This window comes from Theobroma umbraticum, unplaced genomic scaffold (genome assembly GCF_002168275.2).
Source record: "Theobroma umbraticum cultivar Fairchild unplaced genomic scaffold, ASM216827v3 scaffold_67.0, whole genome shotgun sequence".
In the NCBI taxonomy this organism is placed as follows: Eukaryota; Viridiplantae; Streptophyta; class Magnoliopsida; order Malvales; family Malvaceae; genus Theobroma; species Theobroma umbraticum.
Window position 1 is genome coordinate 5,143,033 of NW_018397262.1, and position 27,305 is coordinate 5,170,337.

At 37.6% G+C, this 27,305-nt stretch overlaps 6 protein-coding genes and 1 long non-coding RNA gene across 13 annotated transcripts in view; 4 read left to right on the top strand and 3 right to left on the bottom strand.

The window, feature by feature from the left end:
- SHH2 (DNA-BINDING TRANSCRIPTION FACTOR 2) overlaps window positions 1-544 on the top strand; it is a 4,264-nt gene extending 3,720 nt beyond the window's left edge. Inside the window, 1 exon segment of the mRNA XM_089784118.1 lies at window positions 1-544. This exon segment is cut by the window's left edge and continues 301 nt beyond it. Within this exon segment, the coding sequence (XP_089640244.1) occupies window positions 1-407 (407 nt within the window). The 3' untranslated portion in view covers window positions 408-544.
- Window positions 504-5,445, bottom strand: LOC110419372 (uncharacterized). Its single transcript, XR_002445464.2, has 3 exons — window positions 5,316-5,445; window positions 716-807; window positions 504-595 (listed from the first exon to the last, which is right to left on the bottom strand). It is a non-coding gene; the product is annotated as an uncharacterized LOC110419372 (long non-coding RNA).
- LOC110419370 (GroES-like zinc-binding alcohol dehydrogenase family protein) lies at window positions 1,410-5,466 on the top strand. Of its 4 annotated transcripts, none has more exons than XM_089784120.1 (7): window positions 1,410-1,607; window positions 2,146-2,373; window positions 2,710-2,783; window positions 3,307-3,466; window positions 3,584-3,703; window positions 3,981-4,089; window positions 4,653-5,316. In XM_089784120.1, the coding sequence occupies exons 2-7, from the start codon at window positions 2,146-2,148 to the stop codon at window positions 4,832-4,834; spliced, it is 873 nt and encodes a 290-aa protein (XP_089640246.1). In that variant the 5' UTR covers window positions 1,410-1,607; the 3' UTR covers window positions 4,835-5,316. The 4 variants fall into 4 exon arrangements, with proteins under 4 accessions (XP_089640246.1, XP_089640247.1, XP_089640245.1 ...); XM_089784121.1 differs by having other exon boundaries at window positions 3,981-4,085; window positions 4,653-4,820; XM_089784119.1 differs by lacking the exon at window positions 1,410-1,607 and adding an exon at window positions 5,327-5,466 and having other exon boundaries at window positions 4,653-4,835.
- Window positions 5,467-8,036: 2,570 nt separating this feature from the next.
- Window positions 8,037-11,203, top strand: HCF243 (Serine/Threonine-kinase pakA-like protein). The gene is given in 8 exon segments (XM_089784085.1): window positions 8,037-10,024; window positions 10,027-10,175; window positions 10,178-10,247; window positions 10,279-10,422; window positions 10,425-10,640; window positions 10,643-10,767; window positions 10,770-10,842; window positions 10,845-11,203. Coding segments are annotated over 8 exon segments (2,211 nt in total). The 5' UTR covers window positions 8,037-8,667; the 3' UTR covers window positions 10,922-11,203.
- Window positions 11,204-13,500: 2,297 nt separating this feature from the next.
- On the bottom strand, window positions 13,501-18,790 carry CARB (carbamoyl phosphate synthetase B). Of its 4 annotated transcripts, XR_002445446.2 has the most exons (5): window positions 17,323-18,790; window positions 16,304-16,996; window positions 14,585-16,153; window positions 14,304-14,349; window positions 13,501-14,085 (listed from the first exon to the last, which is right to left on the bottom strand). XR_002445446.2 is itself a non-coding variant. In XM_021432136.2 (4 exons), exons 1-3 carry the CDS (start codon window positions 18,637-18,639, stop codon window positions 14,603-14,605), a joined length of 3,561 nt encoding a protein of 1,186 aa, XP_021287811.1. In that variant the 5' UTR covers window positions 18,640-18,790; the 3' UTR covers window positions 13,501-14,085; window positions 14,585-14,602. The 4 variants fall into 4 exon arrangements, 3 of the variants coding, with proteins under 3 accessions (XP_021287811.1, XP_021287810.1, XP_021287809.1); XM_021432136.2 differs by lacking the exon at window positions 14,304-14,349; XM_021432135.2 differs by lacking the exon at window positions 13,501-14,085 and having other exon boundaries at window positions 14,109-14,349.
- A 1,948-nt stretch (window positions 18,791-20,738) lies between these two features.
- Window positions 20,739-21,541, top strand: LOC110419724 (spastin, putative (Protein of unknown function, DUF599)). The gene is made up of 2 exons (XM_089783917.1): window positions 20,739-20,906; window positions 21,002-21,541. Exons 1-2 carry the CDS (start codon window positions 20,739-20,741, stop codon window positions 21,539-21,541), a joined length of 708 nt encoding a protein of 235 aa, XP_089640043.1.
- A 3,404-nt stretch (window positions 21,542-24,945) lies between these two features.
- Window positions 24,946-27,299, bottom strand: LOC110419585 (uncharacterized; the record flags this gene model as incomplete). The annotated part of the gene is made up of 4 exons (XM_021432685.2): window positions 24,946-25,448; window positions 25,528-25,553; window positions 26,007-26,228; window positions 26,943-27,299. Coding segments are annotated over 4 exons (846 nt in total), but the record flags the coding sequence as incomplete, so codon positions are not given.
- Between the last annotated feature and the right edge of the window lie 6 nt (window positions 27,300-27,305).

Sequence of the window (27,305 nt, forward strand, 5' to 3'; positions counted from 1 at the left end):
CTTAGGAAATTGTACCTTTGAGGAAGGTTTGCCGTCGGCCTGAAACTGATTACAGGTTGCAGCAACTGCATGCCTCCAATGACTCGGCATCCACCGATCAGCAGAAAACTAGCACAGATCCTTCTACAGCAACTGCACCAAGGGTTATAAGTTCACCGACTGAGACAATGCTGAAGCAGCAGAATCCTGATGCATCCAGGACAGCCCCAGTTTCACATGCTAATGTTTCTGTCGCTGCACAAACTACAAATCCAGAATCCAAAAATACTGGGACCATGACTACCAATATAACCAATCCGGTAGCCAGCAATCCTGGAATTTCCCCAAGTGGTGCTGTGTTCGCTAGTAGCATTGCTGTGGGCACTGCTACTGGTGGCTTTGGTCAAAACATGCAGGAAGGAAAGTAGTGGGTTAATCTGATAGCCATGTTATCTTCTTTTGCTGAGTTGTTAACTGAGCTTCAGTTACAAGTTATCTTTTTCATCTCCTTTACAATTTTTGATAAGCAATATTATGGCTATAGTAATCCTTTCAGCTAGCCTCTTACCGGTTATCAGCCATTTTACCCTGGCATCTGGCAACTGAGTTCTGGTTTCTGCTTATAAGGTACCAAGATGAAAGAAATTTTAACAATGAAAATCAGAATCTCCAACCTTAAATTATAATGAGATTGAAAGTAAAGATGCCTTCTTGGCCGTGAAGTAAAGAATTATACATTTGAGTCTCGGACAGGTTTAGCTATGAAACTAACTGGAAGCTTCTATCAGTGAGCCAGTGACCACCAGTTGAATGCTACTTCAATTGTTCCTACAGCCACTTAAGAGTGTTAAAAATTAAAAAGGGCAGGGCAGCCATAGTTAAGCAGCACAACTTGCGAAGACAGATGATCATAAAAATGTGATTATTCTTGACCAATGTGGACAAATTATCTAAATTCTTCAAGTTTAATTGATTAATTAATCCTGTAAGCTTAACAAAATATTGAATTGGGTTTAATATGTCATTGAATTTTTGTCAAAAGAATCGGATTTATATCTCTCTTCAATTAATCATTCCAAAATTTTATAGTAATCAGTGAAAAAACCCTTCCTTGAGACAGTAAGTTTCTAAGTCGAATGCCAATCCTAACTTAAAATAAATAGAGGTAAGGTTAGAACTTTCTCTAATGTATTAAGTAAACAACATTTTGTCTGCACTACTGCTTCTTCTTCCACGCCCCCAAAGTCACAACCACCTTCCCTGCGGACTAGAACACTTCCACGTCCCCTTACTCTTTTCACTCTTATTTTCCTCCTCTATATATATATAGAGAGAGAGAGGCAGAGAGAGAGAAAAGCTAAAACCCAGAAAAACTCAAGCAGAAAGGACAGAGATAGTAAAGGATGCAAGTTTTGAAATCTCAAAGCGTAAAACCCAGACCCATTTCCGAGTTATTAATGAAGGTGGGTTCGGTTCGGTGCTACGTCAGCAGTTGTAGGGCGGTGTTGCTGCCTCGGTTCGGTGGACCTGAGGTGATGGAGCTACGACCCGATGTGCGGTTCTGATCTTAAGTCCAATGAGGTCTTCGTTCGAGCCCGAGCTGTATCTATCAATCCCTCGATACCAGAGTTAGTCCCTTTTTTTCCTTTTTGTTCTCGTCTAATGTAATAGTAAAAGTTCTTTTTATGTGTTTCTTGGATTGAATGGTTTGGTTCCTGAGAAAATGCGAGAAAAATGAAATCGGATAAAGATGAGTTTTATTTTGTTTTAATTTATATTAGTTATATGAGTCAATCTTTTTGATGCATGTGAAGGTTCTTTTTATTGAATTCATTGTTTAATTCGTTTGTATATATGTAATTTGCTTAATTCATTTATGATTTGGTTATTTGGTTGCTAAGAAAAATGTGAGAAGAATTGAAATGAATTTAAAATGTTGGGCGGCGTTGGATTTCTATTCTTTTTTAGTACTAAATTTTTGAGCTGTGGAAATTTGCAACTCTTTAAATTTGATGGAATTAATCTGGGAACTTTTTCCTTTTTACTTTCTTCAAAAGTTGCTCAAAGAGTAAAATTAAGTAGGAAAAAGCAAATACTTTGAATTACATTTCGATTCATGCACCTAAAACAATATAGCTTTAATTTCCCAAATTTCTGTTTTCTCAGATGCGATCAGGCTATGGTCGTTCCATATTTGAACCGCTTCTGCCTCTCATTTTGGGCCGTGACATTAGTGGTGAAGTTGCAGCTATTGGAGCTTCAGTGAGGTCACTGACCATAGGGCAGGAAGTTTTTGGTGCTCTGCATCCAACTGCTGTGAGGGGCACATATGCTGAATATGCAATTCTTTCAGAAGAGGAGCTTTCTCCAAAACCAGCATCAGTTTCTCATGTGGTATCTATTCATGTTTTGGTCATCCTTTAGGTTAACAAATATATGTTACTTTTGATTGTTTTTCTTGGAGAATAGATTTATGTGACCTATGATTATATCTTTTTCATTTGTTCTACTTAGCTCTTCGTGAATGATAATACATTCTGCTCTTTACTTGTTTGTTTCTTTTTCCATTCTCACAATTTTTTTTATCATCAATTAGTCTAATTTGTGGCTCCCTAGCTTCCCTTTTGACTATGTTTAATTTCATAATTCAGATAATATTGTTTAATTTCACCTTTTTACTTTTTAATCATGTAACATGCATCTGAGAATTTTTTTTTTTGGGTGTTGTAGGAAGCAAGTGCCATTCCTTTTGCTGCATTGACTGCATGGCGTGCCTTAAAAAGTACTGCTAGGATAACTGAAGGGTACGCTTGTGTCTCTGGAATGTCGATTGTGTTCAACAATGTTTTAATGTATTTCTTACATTGTGACAAATTATTGTCAAATACTTTTAGCTACATTGATAGTGTTTAAGTAACCATAAGGTTTTTTGCCTGCATTCATGGAATTGTACGATCATCTCTAAGGTACATAATTTTCATCAATGTAGATCAGTCTGTTTAAAGGGCTTTATTGAGTCTGGCGAATGGCAATCTAAATTTATTGTCCTGCAAATATTCTTCAATATTGTTGATGCTCTATGTCTTTGGCTTAAACTTATTTTGTTTAATTTTGTCTATCTATTGATTTTTGTCCAAAGATGAATCTCTTTTATATGCACAAATAAGAGTAACTAATAGTGATATTGATGAAGTATGTCATCTTATTTCTGAAAAATGTCATTTTGATTGAGGGTACAGCAATACAATCTGCCAACTGAAATTTACCATTAATTTTCTTGGAAATTGATGCAATTGATCTTCCCATGATTGAATACTTATTCAACAGGCAAAGGCTGTTAGTAGTAGGTGGTGGAGGAGCAGTGGGTTTTGCTGCAATTCAGCTGGCGGTAGCTGCAGGGTGCCATGTTACAACTACCTGTGGAAATCAAAGTATAAATCGAGTAATGGCAGCTGGCGCTGAGCAGGCTGTTGACTACACTGCTGAGGTGGTGAATCGATGATTTATTAAATTATTAATTCCTTTTATCCCATTATGCCAGCTGTTCGCAGTGATATGCCTTATAGTGATTACTTATTTGAGTTAATGACATGTTTACTTATAGGACATTGAAGTGGTAATTAAGGGAAAATTTGATGCTGTTCTGGACACCATTGGTGTACCAGAGACAGAAAGAATAAGCATCAATCTTTTGAATAGAGGCGGACACTATATGACACTTCAGGTAAGAGGTGGGCTTGTAGTAATTGTTGCTCTTAGAAGGGAACTTCCTTCTCTTCTCTTTAAAGACCTTGTCTGGTTCAATGTTTTGGGTACATAATAGGAGTTAGGACTCTTTCAACCCTTGGGTTTTGTCTGGAATTTTATCCTGGCCTGATGCAAATTCTTAAGGAACTTAACTTTGCTAGCTGGGAACCTGCATAGGGAATTTTAAATGCATATTTTATGAAAGTTGTGGTGTAATTATTGAATGTTTAGTTGTCAATTACTTTATTGTATAGGGAGAGGCAGCGGCTCTGAGTGACAGGTATGGACTACCAATTGGGCTTCCCATGGCTACAGCTGTTTTAGTGAAGAAAAGGATTCAATACCAATATTCTCATGGAGTAGGTACATGGATTATTTCTCATCTTACTCTCTATAAACATATCGTTTATTGAAAGTGAACAGTTCTTCTGTCGTTTCTCTGGTTAAAAGCTATACAAGATAGGGCCTAAGAAGGAATAATATGAGCATGTGTGAACATTTTCAGATTGTTACTATCTCGTTAGTTAGTTACCATTTTGTTGAGCTTTGCTGATATATTATGTATGTGTAGCACACATACATAATAACAAGTCTGAAAGGATAGTAACAAGTCTGTCATCTATATTTCCATAAAAGATTTATCTGAGTCTCTAATTTTATGGATTACTGCATCATCAATTTTTTTCTCCTGTATACTAGCTTGTTCAATCATTATAATCATGAATGTTCATGAAAGACTTTTTTCTGGCTATATTTTTTTCTTTTTTCAACATTTTTGTTCTTGTGTGTGTTATAGTTTGAAGTTTTCAATAAATTTATGCTGTGAAATGTTATGGTTCAGAAGATGAATTAATGTCCCATCATGTTAACAATAGTTGCTGAATCTTTTGATCACTAGATCATTCCCTAATCTTTTGGTGCTGCAGAATATTCATGGATATACATGAGGGCTGACTTAGAAGGTTTACATGAGATACGAAGATTATCAGAAGCTGGGAAGCTGAATATACCTGTAGAAAAAACATTTTCAATAACTCAAGTAAGAGAGGCTCATGAAGCTAAAGACAAGAAGAAAATCCTTGGTAAAGTAGTGCTGGAACTTGACTGAAGTAAGTTCTACAAACTTCCTTGCAATTTTTTGTAAATTGTTCTTTCAACATAAATTTGGAAGGTAGGAAATGGTTTTCTTGGCTTATCCCCTCTATACTAGGATGTTGTACATAATGTGGGAATTTTACGGGTGTGGGCCTTCATCATCCTGTTGGAATCTGTAAATCCTTGAGCATAATTTTTTTTCCCCTTCATTTTACTGAAATTTTATAGTTGTTGAGCATTTTGAATCAGAATATGAAATTCATTTGAAATTGGTACTTAGATTGAACCATCTATAACTGTTATCTTGCCCATGTTTTAAGTACGAGAAAAGGTAGAAAACTTTTCTATCAATCAATTGGTCATCCCATATTCTATAAACCTAGAATTTCTGTCAAATTAAGATTATACATTCAAAGCTTTGGAAAGAAAAGAATGGGGTGACCCAATCAGGGAACTTAAAACCACTATATTGATGCAAACTGACCCATATATACCTATGACTCAGTGTGTTGCTGAATTTGAAGTAATCTAGAAAGCTTCTTTCTCTTGGAAAGTGCCTCTTTATCTGTTGCAGCTTTTGCCTCAAGGGCTCCACCTCTTTCTCCAAATATGAGCTTTTTTGAGTCAGTGCCTGGCAGAAATATAATCACTGATCAAAAGGTTATGGAGACAATTCCTTTCCAATGTAACAAGAAGATGACGTTGGTCTAGAAATACAGCCATGGAAGAAAAGTTTGAGGAAAAGAGAAACAGGGAAAAAAACAAAGAAATGAGATTAAATGACTAGCGACAAGATTATTCCCCAGAGTTAAGGAGTTGTGACTTGACCTGTTACCTCTATTTCATAGATTATAGCTGCTCCAGCAACCTGTTTGTGTTTATGATCAACTGTATGATATCATCCTTGTTTTTGTTAGATTTTGCAGTTTGGGTTTCAAGGGAAAATGCTACTGTAAATAAGTTTGCAATCATTTCATTTCAATCATATATGTAGGAGCACATGTAATGGGTGAAGACCACCACCTTTCTAACGCCTATGAAAGCCAACCAAGGCTAAGATAGATGATTCGTAGTTTACATATTAACCCTCAAATGGTCATGAATCATGAGATCCAGTCCAATCACCTATAGCCCTAACAAGCCCAAGCCATACATCCTAACCCCCTACCCCCAACTTAGCCAACTCCAAGCCAGTGGTCCAAGCTTGGACCACCTAATCTTGAACCATATGCAAAACAGATTGACTTGCCTCACCACCTAACATGGCAAAATCTCATGGTTTTGGATCAAAATCCTCTCTCCCCTCACTTTCTTATGTGACATTACAGTTGGCTTAACCTGAATTTTGGGCTTGATTTAGAATGCCAAATCATATACTTTAATCCTTTCTTTCTTTTTTAAACCTTAACCTCTGAACTTTCAATGCTTCCTTTGTCTGTTCTTGTGTAAACTATTTGGTCAAAACCCACAACCCTTTTTCAATCGAAAACCCTTGACCCACTCATTATTTCCTTCATCATTTCCAACTTTCAAGTTTGGGTGCCTGCTGGCAAGCCTGGCTTACCAAATAAATTAAGCCAAAACGACATGTGGGTAAGCAACTAGGCTAAAGCTTGACAGTGAGCTAGGTTGGCATGGCGAGTAACGATTGGCTATATGGTTTAGAAACTAGGTGGTCCTTCCCACACCAAATAAGGGAGATCGTAACAAAGGTTAATTAAACTCACGCGCTGTTTAAGTGTGATTCTCAATGTAATGCTGGGGGAGGCTGTACTCTCTGCCATGACGACCAGACCTTGGCTCTTTGATTCTTTCAACTGCACCCACAACTTCTTCTGTTTCTGTTTTTTCCCGCGCTGCCAATCATCTCAAAGCTGATTAAGGTACGGGGTTGAAGGAAGTTGAGTACAAACGACAGAAAGGGCGAGTGGGGGTTTGGAACTTTTGTACATGAACTGGTTTAAATGCATTGCATTGCATTACCATAATCATCACCTCTATCTCTCGAAGTCCGGTCACGTGCACGCCCCTTCGGATTCTCTTCTGTTTTCACCTCGTCTTTATCTCCTTCCCCTTCCTTCCCCCCCATGTGCTTCTCCTCTATGAAGCCCCAGTTTCCCCCACGTATTTTCCACTATTGCCACTTTTCTTGTCCTTATTCTTGCCCACCGCCAAAAACGTACTTTTCTCCCCCGTGTTGTGTTGGCTTTACTTGGGCTTGGAAAAAGAAACACAAGGCACACGGATGGTGATTGATATTCCCAAGACACTTCCTCTCCCTTCCCCCCCGCCTTCTGCTGCACCCACCCACCCCCCCGCCCCCATATCTCCTTTGTCAATCATCGTCTCGTTTCTATTGTCTTACTACTTACAGATGACCTGGCCACGCTTATGATGGTGCATTTCATGACATGGTATTGGTAGGGGATGATGCCCCCCTTCCCCTTAGGGTAACATGGTCCAACTTTCATTCATTTTTATCTCAAATGAGGTGTTTTGTTAGGTTTTTAGGGTTGGAGAAGGAAAAGATCACGAGGTCATAATGTCACTTGTCTCAAAATTCTCTTAATTACACTTGAACATTTGTTTCAATAAGTATGTTTTTGGATCGAGAGGATTAACATGATTATTCGTATTTGTATGGTAGCATGTTGTATGCATAATAGGGTATCATCCATCTATAATGCCATGAGCAACAAGACAAGCACTTATAACCATCCATCTCTTTCTTAAATTGCAAGTATAAATACTTTAGGGCTTTGTTGCATAATTGAACCATTATTGAAAATTCAATATATTGAAGATTGATACTATGGTTGCGGTTAAGCAGTCTTTTTTCCTCTAGAAGAGGGGTATGGGTCTAATCCTAGCAACCAAAACCATTCGCATGGCTTGTAGTTGAATGGGGCAAACATGTTTCAATTTGGGGATAAGATCAACTTTTATCTCAAATTAACCTTAATTAATCTCCATAAGTATTCAAAGGGTCCACATGTATATACCTGTCCTATCAAAGAAGAGAGCTAATACGAATATTTCAATAGTTGTACAAATAACAACAAATAAAGTATATTTATTACATTATCGATGTATAATTTTTATGATTGAGTGATATTATATAAAAATGACATATTATTAATGTATTAAATATAAAAATTTTAATATAGTTAGTGTGTAATCATACTATCGAATCAAAATATCAAAGGCAATAGTTTTAACTTCACTTTCCCCATCGTTTTTACCTGTAAAAGAAAAAGAATTGACCAACTTGAGCTAACTTTTACGTGTCAAGACACAACCAAACTTTGCTGAGACTTCACTCTCAGCCCACCAGGGGGAGGGTTTCCTGGTTCACTTCTAATGACCCAAAAGAACCAGTGTCCCTCTTGATTTTCCTAGAAACCTCAAGGCTAAAATAGTCATTTTAATCAGCCCCATCAGAGAGAGAGAGAGAGAGAGAAAGGGGAAACATACTACCACCCGTGCCCCATGGGAACCAGGAAGAGAGAAGGAAAGAAAAGCCTTGCACTTTTGCTAAAGACAAAACAGCATTTCGTCAGCTTCCATTAAACCCTCTGTTCCTTTCTTTTCTTAATTTCATTGCATTTCCTTTGCTTTCTTCTTCTTCTTCTGTCTCTCTCTCTCACTTCCATTAATCTTTTATCTGTATATCTCTGCAGCCCACCACCTTGGAATCAAACAAGCAAGAGCTCATTATTTCTTATGTTCTTTCATTGACTATTTTACAACAAAAATCTCTCAATATCTTAACTTTTTTTTTGTTGGTTTGTTCTTCTTTCTGTTGATATGGTCTTAGCACAGTAGACCCAAAAAAGAAGAAAAATAATGGATCCGGAGAGGCCCCATCGAAGTACTAGCATCAACAACAGCAGCAGTAGCAGTAACACAACAAGCACCACGAGCGAGCTCTTCATTTGTTTCACTTCACGCCTTTCTTCTTCCTCAATGAAACTCTCTTCAAAATCCATCCTTAGTCCTGGTCGCACTAGGGAATCTTCACAAATCTCTCTTTCTTCATCCCTTAGTAGGAGATTGAAAAGTAATGGTAGCATGAAAGGTGGTCAAGCTTCACCAATGTTCCCTGCAAATGGCAAAAAAAGAGGCTGTGCCTTTGAAAACCCTGAGCCTTCTTCCCCTAAGGTTACTTGTATAGGCCAAGTTAGAGTCAAGACCAAGAAACAGGGCAAAAAGTTTAAAGCTTGCAGATCTAAAAGAAGAGGGGAAGTAAGTTTCAGGAAAGTCGATCATAACAACGTCAACAATGGAAGCAACAGTCTTGATACAAGTAGCTGCCAGGATTACAACATGGGTCATTTTCTGAGCAATAATAATCATCATCACCAGCAACAACAGCAACAAGAATGCAAGAAATGGGTGCATTTGCCATTGACTATTTGTGAAGCATTGAGGGCATTTGGGGCTGAGTTTAACTGCTTTTTACCTTGCAGGTCTTCTTGTATGGCTAACCAAAGGGATAAAGAAGAGAAAACAGGAGGATCTGGTGGAAGTAATGGGAACGGAAATGGGAGTTCTTGTGGGGCTGTGTTTGCTAGGTGGCTTGTGGCAGTGCAAGAAGGGGAAGGGAAAGAGAGGGAGATTGAGTTGGTTGTTGGTGGGGAAGATGATGAGAGGAGGGAAAGTAGTGAGATGATGAGAAGTAGTCAAAGGAGGCATGTTTTCGAGGATATCGAAATAAATGATTGTGGTAATGAAAATGTGGGTGATGAAGAAGCTAGGGTGAGTATTTGCATACCACCAAAGAATGCTTTGTTGTTGATGAGGTGTAGATCTGATCCTGTTAAAATGGCGGCTCTCGCTAATAAGTTTTGGGAGACTCCAGTGCCTAAAGATGATGAAGAAGAAGAAGAAGAAGAAGAAGAAGAAGAGGAAGAGGAAGGAGCTGAAAATAAAAGCAAAGAGAAAGAGGAAGAGGAAGAGAGCCAAAAGGATGTTGTGGAAGGGGAAAGAGAAGGAAGGCGAGTAAAATTTGAGCAAGAAATGGAACATCAAGAAGTGAGTGAAGTTAGTGAAATGTTTGTTTCTTGTGAAGCAACTGAAGAACAAGAAATCCCAGAAGCTGAAGCTGAAACAGAGGCAGAGTCTGTTTTTGTTGGGGATGAAGCTGAACTAGTAGAAGAAACTCTGGAAAGAAGCTTAAAAGAGGAAACAATTATAGAATGTCAGATCAAGAACAAGAAAGTGAAGTAGAAGAAGAAGAGCTGCAAGCATCAACAACAAATGAAGAATTTTTATCAGAAGTTCCATTAGATCTTGAGAAGCTACAAAGGGAAGAAAATGTACAAGAAAGTGATCGAGAAAATGAAGATGGCCTCGGGATGAGCAACAACAAGAAGAAGAAGCAGAAGCTGAAGAGGAAAATGTTTTGGGTAAAGTAGAGAAAGAGTGTGAAGAAATGAGAACGAAGAAGGAGAGAAGTGGAAGATCAAGCTATAGCTGAAGAAGAAGAAGAAGAAGAAGAAGAAGAAGAGAGTTCAACAGTAGAGGAGAAAGAGGCTGAGACAACCCAAGAAAGATCCGAACATCAATGCCTGGAAGCCCGGGAACCCGACACCGGAGATGAGTCAAGGAGAGTGAAAGTCAACAGAATTTATTGCCAGATTGTTTACTGTTAATGATGTGTGAGCCAAAGCTGTCAATGGAGGTATCGAAGGAGACTTGGGTATGTAGCACGGATTTCATCAGGTGGGTACCAGAGAAGAAAAAGCAGCCAGCGGTCAAACAAAAGGACGGCGGAGATGAGCCCAAAAGAAGACTCAGCATTGACTCTAAACCGGCTCCATGTTGTTACAGCCGCCTAGGTCTTCCTGCTCTTTCCCGGCTGCTCCACCAATGGCCAAGGCGGCTAATGGAGCTGGCGGTGGCGGCGGCGGCTCCATGGCTACCATGATTGAGCAGAAGCTTGTGGGGGTAGCAAAGGGTATGAGCCGTTTTTGCTCACGCGCTGCAAATCGGAGCCGATGAGGTCATCGGCCAAGCTTGCCCGGATGCTTGCTTTTGGAAGAACAGGAAGCTCGAGCCGGCTACACTTGGAGTTGGCGCCGCTGGAGTTGGTTTTTGATGACAAGGTTAAAAAAAAAAAACCATGGTAATTGGTAAGTTGTATGAGTAAATGTTGTAGTTTTGATCCTTCTAGACAGTAAAAAATCTTTGGGGTTTGCTTTCTTTCCTGCTCTGGCTTTGCTCTGTACATCAATTTTTACTTGAAGCAATTCTTTTTGTTTTCACCCCTATTTTAGGCACAGCAAAACTGTAAAAGCTGTAAAACAGTGGATTTGCTCTTTGAGCTTTCCTTTTCAAGGGTAGCACAGTAAAAAAAAAAAAAGGGGTGTGATTTTGATTATGGATCATATTCTGTGGATGATGAAATTATTGAGAAGCTGACGATGATGGATGAAAAAATTGCATGTTACCTGTGGGCTGGCAAAGGGTCCACCAATTTTCAATTCTGAGCCGTTAGATTGGCTTTGATGGGTGGGACAATGAAAGCAATGGCCAGGCAAATGATTTGATGGGAAGGAAGAATTATTAAAGCTTTTGATGGTTTGGTCTGAGGGATGTTTTCAAATCAATGTCTCTAAACAAAGGGGTTGGAGGGAAGATGTTGTCAAACTTATGGTCCTTCAAGGTCCCCCATTTGGTCAAATTTTTGTGGATAAGAGACTTGAGAACAAGTCACATGAGTTGTTTGAGCCTAACTTTGATGTGGATGTTAGGTTAATTGTCATGTTACTTATAAAGTGGTATGTGAGCCAGTGCAAATCGAAAGTGGTAGTAGAGTGGTCTTGTTATGATTTTCTAATCACTTTTCATGTACAATTTTAAATTTATCATATTTTAAAATATTTATGTGATGTGATGACTATTTATTAGTTTTGATTAATTTTTATAATATGTACATGATGTTAGTCCTTAGATTGGATAGATATTTTTTTGGTATGAAGGAGAAAACATTATTTCTCGAACTTAAGATTTTTACTCGAACCTGACTATGTAACTTGAATTAGGTCAATGGATGAATGTATTTTGAATCCATTTTTCCACCTCTATCAGGGGTTAGGGGTTGGAGTAAACTTGGTTATGAAGGCAACTAGGATATGGCTTGTGCCTTCACCTTGCTTGGGACATAATTCCTTATCATGGCAGCTAGGAAAAATTACTAGAGTTTTTTCACCTCAGGAAGGACATGATTTCCTATCATGAACTCCAACAGATCAAATAATTGTCCTGGGCAATGAATTATGGTTGAGTAACCTTTGCTTAGTTTCAAAAAGTAAGGTATTCACATGCCAATCATGGCAGGCTATGTCATCATCAAGTTTCAAGACAACAAGAAAATTAGTGCTCCATCCTTTTCTTCTTTCTAACAGAGATTTCAGCCTTTGTTCCAGGGCCAGAGTTTTTACTTCCACCATGGGCTCTCTACTTTATATCTTATTATTCTTTTTAAGGTGAGGACAAGGACAAAGTTTAAAAAAAAGAAAACCAAAAAGAAGTTAAAAGTGGGAGTTGTACACCTGCCTAGGTGGGATTGTAAGGGTTGTTTTATTATGCAGTTTCTATTGGCCTTATTGCATGTTTGCAGTTGGGCAGAAGACATTGTAGCCACTAAAAGATTCACCTTGAAAAAGAAAAAATCTCCCATTGCTGGCTTCTTAAGCCTTTGTGAAGGCCTTTCTTCTTCCTTATTATCTGTTCCTGCCCTACCTTCTTGCCAAAACATTTGGTTAATATAGCAACAAGACAGGATCGGATAGGGAATTGAAGACCCACTTTAAAGAATTGATACCCTATGATTAATGCATCAAAGCTTTGACATGAAAAGCAGCCTAAAAAAGATTAGAAAATCCTCAAAGCCAAAAAGCCTATGGAGGGCCATTCATAGTGAAACAAGGCTTTCTCTTGACTATGATTCTCTTTTGTTCTGAAATTGAGCCTCTGAGTGGGGTCTTAGTGTGCATCCAACTTAATGTTGTTTCAACTTTAAGCCCCAAACAAAGGAGCCAAAACATGGAAAAGATGCTAAACATTGTAAGACTTCGTGTCTGAGATTTTGTTTGTGGAGTTTGCTTTTGAATCATGGAGTTATTACTCTTTCCTTTTTGTCTTACTTTTCATCATGTCATGAACCCTAACATGCATACTTTTTAAGTGATTGATTTCCACCTATATATGTCCAAACCATGTGAAGCTCTAGTTAGAGTTAGAGATTAGGCGTTAGGGACTTACATACAAAATCTAAATCTAGGAAACTAGGCCATGACACTTTTTTTTATATACTTAAAAGTGAAAATGTAAATCTAACTTTTTCTTTGTTTTCAGTATATATGATGTTGAGTTATATACCAGGTGATAATCCTCTTTTTATCTCTAGATTTGAATACGAAATTCTTAGATGAATTAAATTCTATTTTTTATGTCAGACATGCCATTTTACTCAAATCTTCTGTTATAATCTTAATATCTTTTTATCTCATAAAGTTGATGTGCATGTCAAAGATTTATACACTTATCACATCTCTTATTAATATAAGATATATGACATTCTATTCAATTCAACTATAAAATGTGTTATTTATAGTGAGTTTTTATTTATAAAGGAGAGAGATTCACTTTTTTTTGGATCAATCTTAATCTTAATATCTATTATGGAGATCTCAAATCAATAAAAAATTGAGTAAACTCTAATACCGTTTGTTATGAATTCATACTTTACAAGTGAAAAAAACCCTTATTTATACTTATAAGCTCAAGATCCATGACATTTGCCTGAAACTCCAGGAGAAGGTAGACACCCAGTCTCGAAACCTAAGAGATGGCTTCTTGAGTGTTGGCTCGTGCAGGTTTAAGGGTACCTTGGGGGCTTGCTGCAGAGCAGCGACTTGCTCCCTTGTGGTGCAATGATAACAAACGAGCCTCTAGATAAGCTGATCCACGCAAGCTTGCTAGGCGTTACACCTAATCCAACAGTATACCGTCTGCTTCTTATCTCTTCATTAAGGAAAATCAAGTCATGAATTTGAGTTGTCTTGGTTTTTGAATTTTCTTGTTTGGGTTCTTTGCAGTCCTCCAATAATGATTTGATTGCCAACTTTGGACTTAAAAGAGTGAAGTGATGGTTATCTAGATAAGATGATAAAGAGCTCAAAAGAGACTAAAACACTGATTTCTGCAGCCACCGAGCCAAATTCCTTTCAAATTCTTGACCAGCTCATTGCAGTTTACCTAAAAAGCAGACCAGTTCATCATTAACTGTAATTATAGATAAATCAACAGCCTCAAGGTCAATAACTGTCATGTCTAGTCTCTAAAACGTTTTGATCGGTTGAGTTAAAAATCGGCTGAAAAAGTCTACAATGAGCAACTTGTTGAAGCAAAATCAGAGAGAGTTGGAACTCCGAAGTTTTGACCATGGTATTGTATTTGGACAAAGCAATTCTTACCCAATAGTAACTCCGTTCTGCTGCATAAGCTAACACATAAGGGCACCTGAAAATTGCATCATCATATTACACATATATATTACATTTCTCAGTGCTTAAATATTCACTACGCTACACTCTTCAAAATTCGTCATCATCAATCATATAACAGTAGAGATGAGACAGCAAGAAATCAGGGAAGAAAACAGCAACTTAGAAGAAATTCTGTCCCAGGCAAGGCCAATGAAAAAACATATTATGAAAGAACAAGAAATAAAGGAGGAAAAAAAGTCGGTGCATACCCAAAATGCCTACTCAATCTATAGAGAGGAAGAAGTAGACAGCAAATTTTTGCTACTCCCTGCTTCTACCTCAGTATCAAAGAAGTCCTGAAGTGCAATCATGTTGATAGTGCACGACTTCAAGCTCCTTATTGCCTCTGCACTTGCCAAGGCTCCATCAACAGTTGTTATTATAGGAACCTTGTAAGCAAGAGCCATTCTTCTCAATCGCCGACCATCAATCTGATCAAGTGCATCACCAGAGCTTGTGATCAGCATCAACTGGATCTGCCCATTCGCAATCATATCACCAGCATGTGGCCGCCCCTCATGCATTTTCAGCACTCGTTCCACTGGGATACCTTTTAGTTCGAGAAAGTGAGCTGTCCCAGATGTTGAAACAATCCGGAACCCCAGGCCTAAGAAAGCTTTTGCGATTCTTTCAAGATAGGGCTTTGTCAAGTCATTTAAGCTGAGGAAAACAGTGCCAGACAGCGGTAGTTTCTGCCCAGCAGCAATCTGAGCTTTGGCAAATGCTATTGCAAACTCAAAATCAATGCCCATCACCTCACCAGTGCTTTTCATTTCAGGTCCTAACAACACATCACAACCTTGGAACTTCTCAAATGGAAGAACAGCTTCCTTAACTGACACATGTTTTGGTGTCACCTCTTTTGTGAAACCTAAATCATTAAGCGACTTTCCCGACATAACAAGAGCAGCATATTTAGCCAATGGGTGCCCAATTGCCTTGGAAACAAATGGTACAGTACGAGAAGCACGAGGATTTGCCTCAAGTAAGAAAACATCACCAGATGCTGTGATTGCATACTGACAGTTCATGAGCCCACACACATTTAGCCTCTTAGCCAATTTGGTAGTCCATGACCTTATAGTATCTAAGCAAGCAGATGGGATAGTTTGTGTGGGAATTGAACAGGCAGAGTCACCAGAGTGGACCCCAGCCTGTTCAATGTGCTCCATTATCCCCCCAATCACCACATTACCATGCAAATCAGCAAGTGCATCTACATCAATCTCAATTGCATCAGATAAATACTTGTCAATCAGTACAGGCCGTTCTGGATCCACCTCAACAGCATTCTCTAGATATGTCACGAGCTTGTCATCACTATATACGATCTCCATTGCTCGGCCACCCAACACATACGAAGGCCTAACGACAACTGGGTAACCTATATCTGTGGCAATGGCAAGAGCATCACCTTCACTCTTGGCAATCCCTCCTTTTGGCTGTTCAATCTTTAACTCATTAAGGATGGCATTGAACCTCTCTCTGTCCTCAGCTGCATCAATGGAATCTGGTGATGTACCCCAAATGCGTACATGCCTAACCCCACTGGCACATAAAGGCTGGTGCTCATCTAAGTAATGCTGAATGGGCAGAGCCAGCTTAAGGGGTGTTTGACCTCCAAATTGGACAATGATGCCATCAGGTCTTTCTAAATCAATAACATTAAGAACATCTTCAACTGTTAGGGGTTCAAAGTAAAGACGATCACTAGTATCATAATCCGTGGACACAGTTTCAGGATTTGAATTCATCATGATTGTCTCAAATCCAGCTTTCTACAGGGGGGAAAAATGCAACAAAAAATGAAGAAGAGAGAAGACAGAAAAAAATCAGCAAATTTATACCAAAAGGGTGAAAATGACATATAAAAGCAGCTTGCATAATTGAATTTATGGAAGCATAAACAGGAAGCAGATAATACAAACCTGAAGGGCAAAAGATGTATGGCAACAGCAATAGTCAAACTCAATCCCCTGACCAATACGATTTGGTCCTCCACCCAAAATCAAAACCTTCTTCTTTTCAGTAGGAGCTGATTCACACTCAAAATCATAAGAGGAGTACATATAAGGAGTATTGGCCTCAAACTCTGCAGCACAAGTATCTACCCTTTTATATGCTGGAGTAATTCCCAATGATATTCGCTTTGCTCGGACTTCTTTCTCTGATGACTTCGTTGCAAAGGCTATTTGCTTATCACTGAAGCCTCTCTTCTTGACTTCATAAAATTCATCCTTTGTCAGATCAGACAAACTACGAGACAAAAGATATTGCTCCACATCTACCAATTCTTTAAACTGAGTGAGGAACCATTTGTCAATGAAACTCAGCTCATATATCTCGTCCACTTTCATCCCCTTCTTCATTGCAGCATATATAGCATGGATGCGATCCGGGCTGGGGACTCTCAGACTGTATTTCAGCTGGTCCCAATCCCAATCAAGTTCTTTAACTTTTGCACAACCCCATCCAGAGTAGCCACATTCCAGTGATCGAACTGCCTTTTGAAAGGATTCTTGAAATGTGCGGCCTAGAGCCATGGATTCCCCAACAGATTTCATCTGGGTAGTCAGTATTGGCTGAGAACCAGGGAATTTCTCAAATGCAAACCGTGGGATCTGCATCATTCATGTAATAAGAAACTCATAAGCTGATAACATAAGTTCATATGCAAGTAAACAAATAGTGAATGCTAACTCAATCTTGGCACAGCGTCATTCCTATCAAAAAGGCAATTAAAATCACCAGAGAGAGATTCCAGCGACTTGTTCTTTCTATGATAATAAATCATCACATTGTAAATGCATATTTTATAAGCATTAAATTAACTAATCACAATACATTGTCAGTTTTTATAGTTGATAACCAATCTACTACTAGCTTATTCTTAACTAGGTTAAAAGCATAAAAAAAACATTCGAACAAACAAGTAAGAAGTTCTTACCTTAGTCACCACATAATCAATAGATGGCTCAAAACTAGCTGGAGTCTTCTTTGTAATATCATTAGGAATCTGATCCAACGAATACCCAACTGACAGCTTAGCTGCCATTTTTGCAATTGGAAAGCCTGTAGCTTTTGAAGCCAAAGCAGAACTCCTTGAAACCCTTGGATTCATCTCAATGACCATGACTTCACCATCAACAGGATTAACCGCAAATTGGACATTCGAACCTCCACACTCCACACCAATCTCCCTAATTATCGCAACACTATAATCCCTCAACCTCTGGTACTCCTTGTCAGTCAAGGTCTGTGCAGGCGCCACAGTAATTGAATCCCCTGTATGCACCCCCATTGGATCAATGTTCTCAATTGAACAAATGATCACAACGTTATCAGCCAAGTCCCTCATAACTTCCAACTCATATTCTTTCCATCCTAACAATGACTTCTCAACCAAAACTTGTGAAGTCAAGCTGGCAGCCAATCCCGCCTTGCAGATAGCCTCAAATTCTTCTTTATTGTAAGCTATCCCACCCCCTGTCCCTCCTAAAGTAAACGCGGGCCTAATGATCAATGGGAACTCCCCGATTTCATTAGCTATTTCGATACATTCATCTAGTGTATTCCCAATACCTGAAGGCGGGGTTTTAATACCAATATTTTTCATCGCTTGCTTGAACAAATCGCGATCCTCAGCCTTTTTAATGGCGTCCAGCTTTGCTCCTATTAATTCCACGCCGTATTTCTCTAAAACCCCGGACTCCGCCAACGCCACCGCGAGGTTTAAAGCTGTTTGGCCACCCATTGTGGGCAGGAGCGCGTCGGGACGTTCTTTCTCGAGGACTTGTTCGACTAATTCGGGCGTCATCGGAGTTACGTAAGTCCGATCCGCCATATCCGGGTCAGTCATGATGGTTGCCGGGTTCGAGTTTATCAAAACGACCTCGTACCCTTCCTCTCTTAACGCTTTGCAAGCTTGGGTTCCCGAATAATCGAATTCACAAGCTTGGCCAATGACAATTGGGCCGGCTCCGAGGATCATAATCTTTTTCAAATCCGTTCTTTTGCCCAGTTTGGGGGCCTTCTCGTCGGCGGCGGCGGCCGAATTTGCTTGGATTGGGACGCGTTTGGTTGCGGTGCGAGAGAAGCTGCGTTGCGGTGGCCATGAGCGGAGGTGGAATGCATTCCGTGGGCCTGTTTTGGGGTTGGGAGAGGGAGAGAAGAAAAATGGGAAGCTGAGGGATTTGGGTAGGAAAGGCTTGGAGAAAGAATAGAAATGGGAAGGGGAAGAAGTGAGGTTCTTGCAGCAGCTCATGATTGGGTTCTTCCGTTTCTCTTTTCCCTTTGGGTTGGCTGCTGCTGCTGTTGTTATTAGGCGTGAAGTGAGGGTGCAAAGAGGAAAGCGACAGAGAGAAAGATTTAACTAGGGTTTTTCATTATGGACATGTATGTACATCACTCTGTTTTTTGCTGCATGCTCAGCTCTGTCTGTATCCCAGTAATCTATAATTATTTCCCAAATAAAGGCCGATACTCAATATAAATAATTAATAATTAATGTATAATTAGATAAATATAATATAAAATTAAACCATAATAAGATTTGAATTTTAAAGTTGTACAATATCTCGCTTTTTTTATTTTTTTGTAATAAAGTTTTATTGATAAATGTAATAATTTTTAATGTAATTATTATATCAAATAGTGTATAATTAAATAAAATTTAAAATACAATTAAGATTATAGCGAGATTTGAATTTTACATTTTAAAATTTTAAAATCTCATTTTTTTGTTAAAATAAAATTTAATTGATAATTTAATAATATATTTTTAGATTAAAAATATGAATTTATGATAAAAAAATTAATTATAGGTTCGTGTTTGAATTTGCATAGCTAAGTCTTCCATATCAAATGCCCTTTTGCCGCCTCACGAGGTGCGTCCCCTCTTTCCTCCGATCATTTGCCTGGACTTTGTTTAGGTTGACTTGTTACGTGGCTAGTTTTGCTTTCCCTATCCCTTCAATATCTCCATCATTCTTATTCTATTAATTTTTATTTTTTTATTTCTTTTATTAAACAAAAGAGATTCAAAATTTGACATTTGGATTTAGAGATATAAATGGATTATTATTTTAAGGGTATTTGAGATTTTTAAAACTTGATATAAAATATCTCGATATAAATTCGGATAAGTTTTGAATTTTTTTTAAGATATTTTGATTTGAACTTAATTATATATAATATTACAAAACTTTAAAGGTAATGAGATTTAAATTTTTACTTTTTTTTATCTTAATTAATATTAGTATAAGGATTGATCTGGATTGAACACGTAAGAGGATGAGAAACATTTTAAGTTTTGTCAAATTTGCTAGCTATTTATTTCAATAAATATTGATAATATATTGTTAAATGGGTATTTAACGGGGTATCTAAATAAAAATATTTATCTTGTATTTAATTGTTTAGAATAATTAATGGATAGTTCTTTGATATTAATATTTAATTTTAAATAGTATTTTATAATTTTATGTAAATTTTAATAAAATTCGGATATTTTGATAGTCCAATTGGATATGTAAAAATAACAAATATGTTATTCATATATATCTTTATTTAAATTAAATAAAATACATATACTTATCATTAAACTGAATTCTCAATTTATATAAGTAAAACATGTATTATAAATTCTAATTATTGTAAGGAAAAAATGAGAGAAAATTTTTTTTTTTCATTTGATGCTCATCAGTCATCTATGTAATTATTTCTGGGAAGGACGACAGCCTTACCAAAGATGACGTGGGAAGATCAGAGGATTTACTGTATATTCCTCTTGAATGATGCCTACTGTCTGTGAATGTGGCTTATGATCTCATGTTTCTGCCAGCAAGAAATGAAAACAAGAGCTTTTATTGCTTTCACTTTTTTTTTATTTATTTTAAGATTTTAAATGATTGTAAATTGAACGGTGATTGTTCATGAAATCATATGCTGGTTTTGTCTTCGCCTGGCTGATTTTGTAAGTTAAGTTTATAGCTGATTGCTATTTCAAATCAGATTCTCTTGTAAATTATAAGACATCCTGTTTTGATCAATGAAAATCTTTACTTATTCAAAAAAAAAAATATTTCTGAGAAGGAACTTCAGTCTTACTCCCTGTTTTGCTAACAGAAAAACTATGCTAAGTTGCATTTTAATCCATAAAAAAAAGCAGTACTTTTTATGGTGATTGTCTATATTTTAATCCGAATAAGACAATGTGCCAGAGCAATACGGCATCATTAGTTAAACTAATCCATTATGAAATGAAATTAATCACAAGTGTCCACCGGCCATGCTAGCAGAGGCTTTTATTAATACTGAAGACTGGTTACATCTCTTCTACAGTTGATTTGAAAGGCAGAAGTAATGGCATGGACGAAGGAATACCTGGATTTTGTTTTGATCCCAACTGGGTTATTGATCATGTCAGCTTACCATGTCTTTCTTCTTTACAGATGCCTTAAACTCCCTCAAACCACTGTCATCGGCTATGAGAACCACTTCAGGAGAGCTTGGGTTGAGAGACTGTTGCAGGTGAGCCCCTATGTTCATCCCCCAGAAGGCCGAAATATAAACAAAGCCCAGCTTTGATTGTTCACCTGTAGTTATGATGATGAACATTTTTGCAGGTTGAGGCGAAGGATAGGGGTTTGGCGTTAACAACAATCAGCTCCACGATATCAGCAGCAACTTTCCTGGCAACAATATCTCTAGCTTTGAGTTCCCTTATTGGAACATGGGTTGCAGAATCTGCTCATAGTCTCTTCAGAAATAGTCTGATTTATGGCAATACAAGCTCATCAATCATTTCTGTCAAATACATCAGCCTTCTTATCTGCTTCCTGGCCGCTTTCGGTTCTTTTCTTCAATGTGTTAGCAACTTTGCCCATGCTAGTTTCCTCATCAGCATGCCCAATGCAGATATTCCAGTAAGTTATATCGAGAAGGCAGTGATAAGAGGAAGTGCTTGTTGGTCAGTCGGTTTACGAGCAATTTACTTTGCCACTACTTTGCTGATGTGGATTTTTGGTCCAATCCCAATGTTTGCGGCTTCAGTGATTATGGTGGTGAGTTTGCATAACCTTGACAGAAATGTAACCCCTTTGCATAAGTTCGAATCCGCCAAGTCCAACTCCCATAATCTGTTTACAAGGTCAATGAGGATTTAGCTGCAGTAGCAAGGGTTATTGAGAAACATGACAGATCAGATGCTAATTGAAGCAAACCTTGAGATGCACTATAGTGATGTTTCCTGAAAGAATATGAGCAAAGCAACCAGCATTGGGTCAGTAAGTTCAGAATCAACAAGGTAGGCTTGAAGCAGAAGACAGCAAAGAACAGTTGGTCACTCCATTCCCATCTTGAATGATTTCAGCAGAACTTCCAGCAATTCAAAGCAGCAGCATTTTGTACTTATGTCTAGGATCTTTTCATGGCTAGCCTGAATAAAATCATGTGCAACTGTTGCATTGATCCTCATATCTTAAGGATCCAAGTTCAGACCATCTTCCCATGCATGATTATAAACCAAATCCAAGTTTAGCCTCACTGTATCTTCTCTGATGTAACAGTGTTAACAATTTTCCATGATTTGACTGAACTTCGTTGTATAAATAAATCAAGCATCTTCCTTTGAAAGTAGGACTACATTGAATGTTTGGTCTTAATAGATTGAATGTTTGGTCTCAATGTCGGAAGACTTAAACCTATATATTAATATATAAAGTCCCTAGTTGAGTTGGTCCCAACCAAATTGGAGAGACAGACTGAACTGATTACAATTGAACAATCAAAGAATTATATGAAAATAAAGTATTCTACTGGAAAAGTAAAGATAAGATCCAACATGAGGATTGCTTTTAATGTGATATTTATCATTTTATAAAGCATTTTTTTCCCTCCTTTACATGTAGTTTTTCTTCATTTTTCCCCACACAGGTAGTGAGTGCTATAACAAGTAATCAATAAATAATAGTAAAGAATAATTGTGGACACTCATGTTCGTGAATAGAAAAATAGATGATAGGAAAGTGGTGCTTATAAAACTGAAGAGAACATAGTAAGAGAAACAGTGGGATTTGGATGGGCAAGTTGTTATCCTATTGTATATTAGTGTAGACATGGTAACCAAATAATTAAAATAATCCTTCCATGAAAGATGTAGGAAAAAGGAGAATTCAGGTAAAGCTGCAATATGCCAAGATTAAGAAAAGAGTTTGATAAACTTAGTTAAACAAGACACTATGACAGCTTTATCAGTTAAACAGACCCACTATAAAGTATAAACTCACATCCTACCAGAAGCTTATGAATAGTGAATCCTGGCAGACAAAGATAATGGTTTGGAAGGAATACTTGGATGATTTTTTTTATGTTTAATAATGCTTGATTTCTACGGCCATTTTCATGTACAAGCTTAGAATATATCTTCTTAAGGTCTATGTTGCAGACATCCACTTTGCTCCTTGAGTCTTCATTTGATTTTTTGAAATCCACCATAACAGCACCATCAAGTCCACCAACATCGGAGTGTAGCAGTTGAAATCTTTTTGTAGTTTGAATCAAACTACTTTTGGGAAATAGATATCTAGTCTGCTTTCCATGGAGACAAGTACCATAAACATCTTCTTGCTCAACTGGTATAGGGAAGTTCTTGTCCAAACCCGCAGGTGCCATATGCTTCATAGAAGTACAATCAACATGGAGGGGCCTCCTATGCCATAATTTGCCATCACTGGTTACACACTGATATGCCTTGTCTTCCATCTTTAACCAATCAAGTGGAAAACATTTGTTTTTTATTTGAACCGACAACTTAACACTAGAGGAGGAGTCACAGATTGTACACACTTTCTCTTTGAATAGCAAAGTATAATTTTCTTCAACAAATTGACCAATACTGAACAGGTTTTGATTAGTTTCAAGCACATAATGAATGTTTGAAATAGATTTAATACCTGAGGGAGTTTGCACTCCAACTGTCCTATGCCTTAGAATTTTAAGATATTCACCATTATCAATCTCCACTTGAGACTTGTAATTCTCGTTCAAGAAAATAAAATTATTTGCATTTCCTGTCACATGATTGGAACACGCATTGTCAATAAGCCAAACACTAGAGCTTTTTGACCTCTCGGGTTTCTTGGCCATGAATAACACCTCCTCATTTGCCTCATGTTCCTCCGCTATAGCAACTTTTTCTTCTTTTCGATCGATTTTATTTTTGCAAACTTTCTTCACGTGACCAAGCTGGTTACAAGACTTGCATTTAACATGGTCTATACCAACAAAACCACTTAGTATGGTTTCATTTTTTATAGTAAGAATAAGGAGAGTATTGAGCCTTTTGCTTATCCTGTTTCTTATCACCATTTTTCTTTTCACTTGCACATGCTAGTATTTATCAGTTTTGTCATGGTCAATGGGACATATCCTTAAAGTCCTCCAGAGAAGATATTTTGGTCTCAAATTTCTCAAGAGAGGCTAACAAGAAATTTATTGACTATACTTCTCTCTAGTAAATTGTCTCCAAGTAATCTCAATTGATTGACTACTTTCAAAACCTTCTTTAAGTAGTCTTTCACACTTTCCTGATCTTTCATCTTCAATAATTGAAACTTTCTAAGTAGATTTAGGATTTGCATTTGACGGGTTCTACCACTGTCATGAAATTTAACCTTCAACTTATCTCATGCTTTTTTGGCATACTCAAAATTCATTATATGAATAAAAATTGAATCAAAAACAACATAATGGATACGGGATAAAGCTTTATACCTTTTCGTAATTTTTTTGTTACACTGCTTTAATTGTACGATTGTTTGATTTGATTGCCTCATCTCATGAGGATTTCCACCAACTTCAACTATTTCCTAAACATCGAACACACAAAGATACGTTTTCATTTTTTACCACCCATATTGGGTAGTTTTTTTCTGTAAAAACGAATGGAGCAGTGGTATTGAAATTTGCAAAAGCTATTTTTTTGGTATTTCAAAGATGAACAGTAAAAGGTAAGAAAAAAAAACTAATGAGAATTTTTTTTAAGTGATTTCACATTAACACAGTCTCTTAAGATAACCACTTTTGATACCATGTTAAAACTTTAAGTATTGTTAAAAGAAAGTCCAAAAAACTAGAAAAAAAAAAATCTATACATGGAAGAAGATAACAACTACCTTAAAGTTCTTGGTAATTTAGATACAAATAGTTAACAAAAGAAAATAGAAAGCAATAACGTGACAACCACTTAAGCACTAAACGTGCTGTAGATAGTTCTTTTAAGAAAAAAAAAAACTAAAAGCAACTATTAACCAATAAGTTAGTCGCATCATGTGAAAGTTTGTGCCTCCTTCTAGCCCCATGTTCTGCAACTTCATACCTCAATTTCAACAAAGTTTAAGTGGGACTGAATCACAGCTATTGGATTTGAAGAAAAGAAAATGGAAATTGACCAAAGTCGAAAATGGCGTTTATTTAGTAAACAAATATCTGCAGCAGTTATGAAGTGTATCACGTTTTAGGATCAACAACATCAAACAAAACTTTTCACACTATGTGGGGTCTGCTACTAGGATTATAATATGCCATTGCTCTTTTCTAGGTGTCCTGTGTCCTGAAAGTTGCAGTTGGTAACCATAAGGTAATAACTTCCTGGATGATTGAATTGCATACATGTAAACAAAAGAAGGCTGTGAATATGGAACAGCATAGCTATCAAGATAGGAAGGTCATATATATGAAACATTGTGACCGACATTTACATTTCCTCTTTGAAGATGAGTTAAAAGTACAGAAGCCTATTCCTTCCACTACACTGTTGATTATCTCTACCACTACTGTTTATCATCTGGACTCTGATCCTCCCTGCTACTGGTCAATTCAGTCCCATCTACAGTATTTTCTGCCACTGAACTTACTGAGCCTCGATTCTTCTCACCTGGACTTTCATTTTCTTTAGTTGTGGAATCTTCCATGAATGAATTTATAGCAAGTTGACCAGAATAAAGAAATAACCCAATAGAATTGATGCCGAAAACAAATGTTGCAAGGTAGCACAATCCGTTCACAATAGTCCTGCAAACAAGAATATAAGGGATGAGCACAACAAAGGTTCACAGCTAGGAGCGCGAAATGAAGTACTAATGGAAGTTACCTGATAGTTATTGTTATCTGACGAACCTGCATAGGATAAAGATGAAAAATGTTTGAGAAAAATATGACACTGTTCAAGTAACTACCCTCTAAAACAGGAAAGGGCACCATGTACCATGTAAAAGATTTTGTACGAGGTCTTCTATGGACGGTACTGATTAATTATCAAAACACAAAATCCTTGAGATTTTCTACCATGAATATCATTTTCCTACAAGGCATGATGAAGAGTGTGCAGTGCATGCGTTGAATGCTCCTAGGGGCTTTCTAACTAACTTCTCTTATCTAACTTTAAGTGCTTAAAAATAGGACTAAGATGTTAATTTGTCCTAACACTATACATCCAAAGAGGAGGTAGCAGCCGCAACCCCATGTCTGCCAACATACATGCATGAAAAGAAGCCAGGTATGTTTTAGGGTAACCACTCACAAAATGCAAGATTTAATGCAGGCACAGTTAAGGGCAATGAAAGGACAAACCGAGAAATTATCAGAAACTGTTTGGCGGTTAAGAGCTGCCTCAATCGTAAGGGTGAACTTATAAAGAATAAGGGCAATGACACCCGCAGCTATGCTACCCAAAAGTGCCTGAACTGGTGAGGGTGGGGATGGCTTGGTTTCAATTGCAGCTGACCCCATTGCTTTCAAGTTGTCTAGCGCCTCTTCCTTCAATGATTTCTTTGACCCTGCTGACCTCAATCTCTAAAGACAGCAAAACTCTGTTCTTTAATATCCAACACAAGTCATAATAAGACATTTAAGAAAATGAAAAACTCCCAGAGAATTACCTTCTCTTTCAATTAAATTTAAGTTACCATGGAACAAGATGCCACAGCACAGAACTAAATCAGAGGAATAAAACAACATATACTTTGGTCCAAAATCGAGAAAAATAACTAAAACATTAGCAACGAAGTAAAGTTGGTGAAAACATAGGAAGGCCTAGATTTAATTGAAGATATTGATATGAGTGAATAACAAAAACTCCATTTCATTGTTAGTTTTACTACTTGCTTTTCACTAAATTGCGGTTGGTTATAAAAACCAATAACATTTTTAACAAATTAAAAAATATACACTTTGTCACAGAAAACTTACATGGTTCTTATTTCCTAAGACAATGAGGAACAATTATGTTTCAATATGATTCTAATCATTTGCTCACTTCTGATCAAACATAATTTTTCTTTTAAGTAACCATTTTAGAAATAAAAAATGCCAAATATAACAAAAGCAACAAACCGAACAGAACACTGCAACCCAATATCAGTAAAGTTTTAAGTTTCAATGGGAGATAAGTTAAAACTTAAAACCCAATCCATGTATTCTAGAAAATGAAAACCCAATTCACCAGTATCAAAATTTGACACTAGCACTAACTCAGAATCTTTTGTTTGCAGCTAACTCCATACTCACCAGCTCTTTAGCACGCTTAGCACGGCGTCTAAGGGACCGAAACAGGAAAACCCCAATGGCACCAGTGAGCAAAACGCTGGTGGCGGTTTGGAGAGGAGAGGGGTCATCGTTTGTAGCAAAGATTGATGTAGAAGAAGCAGATGGTGGCAGCTCAAAGGGACCCTCTTCTTCTTCTTCTTCTGCTTCTGCTTCTGCAATGGTGGTGATGGGTTCTTGAGATTGGGCTAACAACCGGCCCAGGTGGGCTTTGGAGTGGGCAGAGAAAGGGGAGAGGGAAATGGGTTTTTGGAGGAAGAAGAGTTGGGAATATGGATTGGTGGTGGTGAGGGGAGGGAGAGAGAGAGGGAAAGGGGAGGAAAGGAG

Coding starts and splice junctions, on each gene's coding strand:
- LOC110419370 (XM_089784122.1), top strand. CDS start 2,146: ATGCGATCAGGCTATGGTCGTTCCATATTTGAACCGCTTCTGCCTCTC. Junction 4,090..4,652: donor CCAATATTCTCATGGAGTAG/GTACATGGATTA, acceptor TTGGTGCTGCAG/AATATTCATGGATATACATG. Junction 4,814..4,901: donor AGAAGAAAATCCTTGGTAAA/GTAGTGCTGGAA, acceptor TTTGGAAGGTAG/GAAATGGTTTTCTTGGCTTA.
- LOC110419724 (XM_089783917.1), top strand. CDS start 20,739: ATGGCATGGACGAAGGAATACCTGGATTTTGTTTTGATCCCAACTGGG. Junction 20,907..21,001: donor GGGTTGAGAGACTGTTGCAG/GTGAGCCCCTAT, acceptor ACATTTTTGCAG/GTTGAGGCGAAGGATAGGGG.
- CARB (XM_021432136.2), bottom strand. CDS start 18,639: ATGAGCTGCTGCAAGAACCTCACTTCTTCCCCTTCCCATTTCTATTCT. Junction 16,997..17,322: donor TTGATTATGTGGTGACTAAG/GTAAGAACTTCT, acceptor TGAATGATGCAG/ATCCCACGGTTTGCATTTGA. Junction 16,154..16,303: donor ATACATCTTTTGCCCTTCAG/GTTTGTATTATC, acceptor TCCCCCCTGTAG/AAAGCTGGATTTGAGACAAT.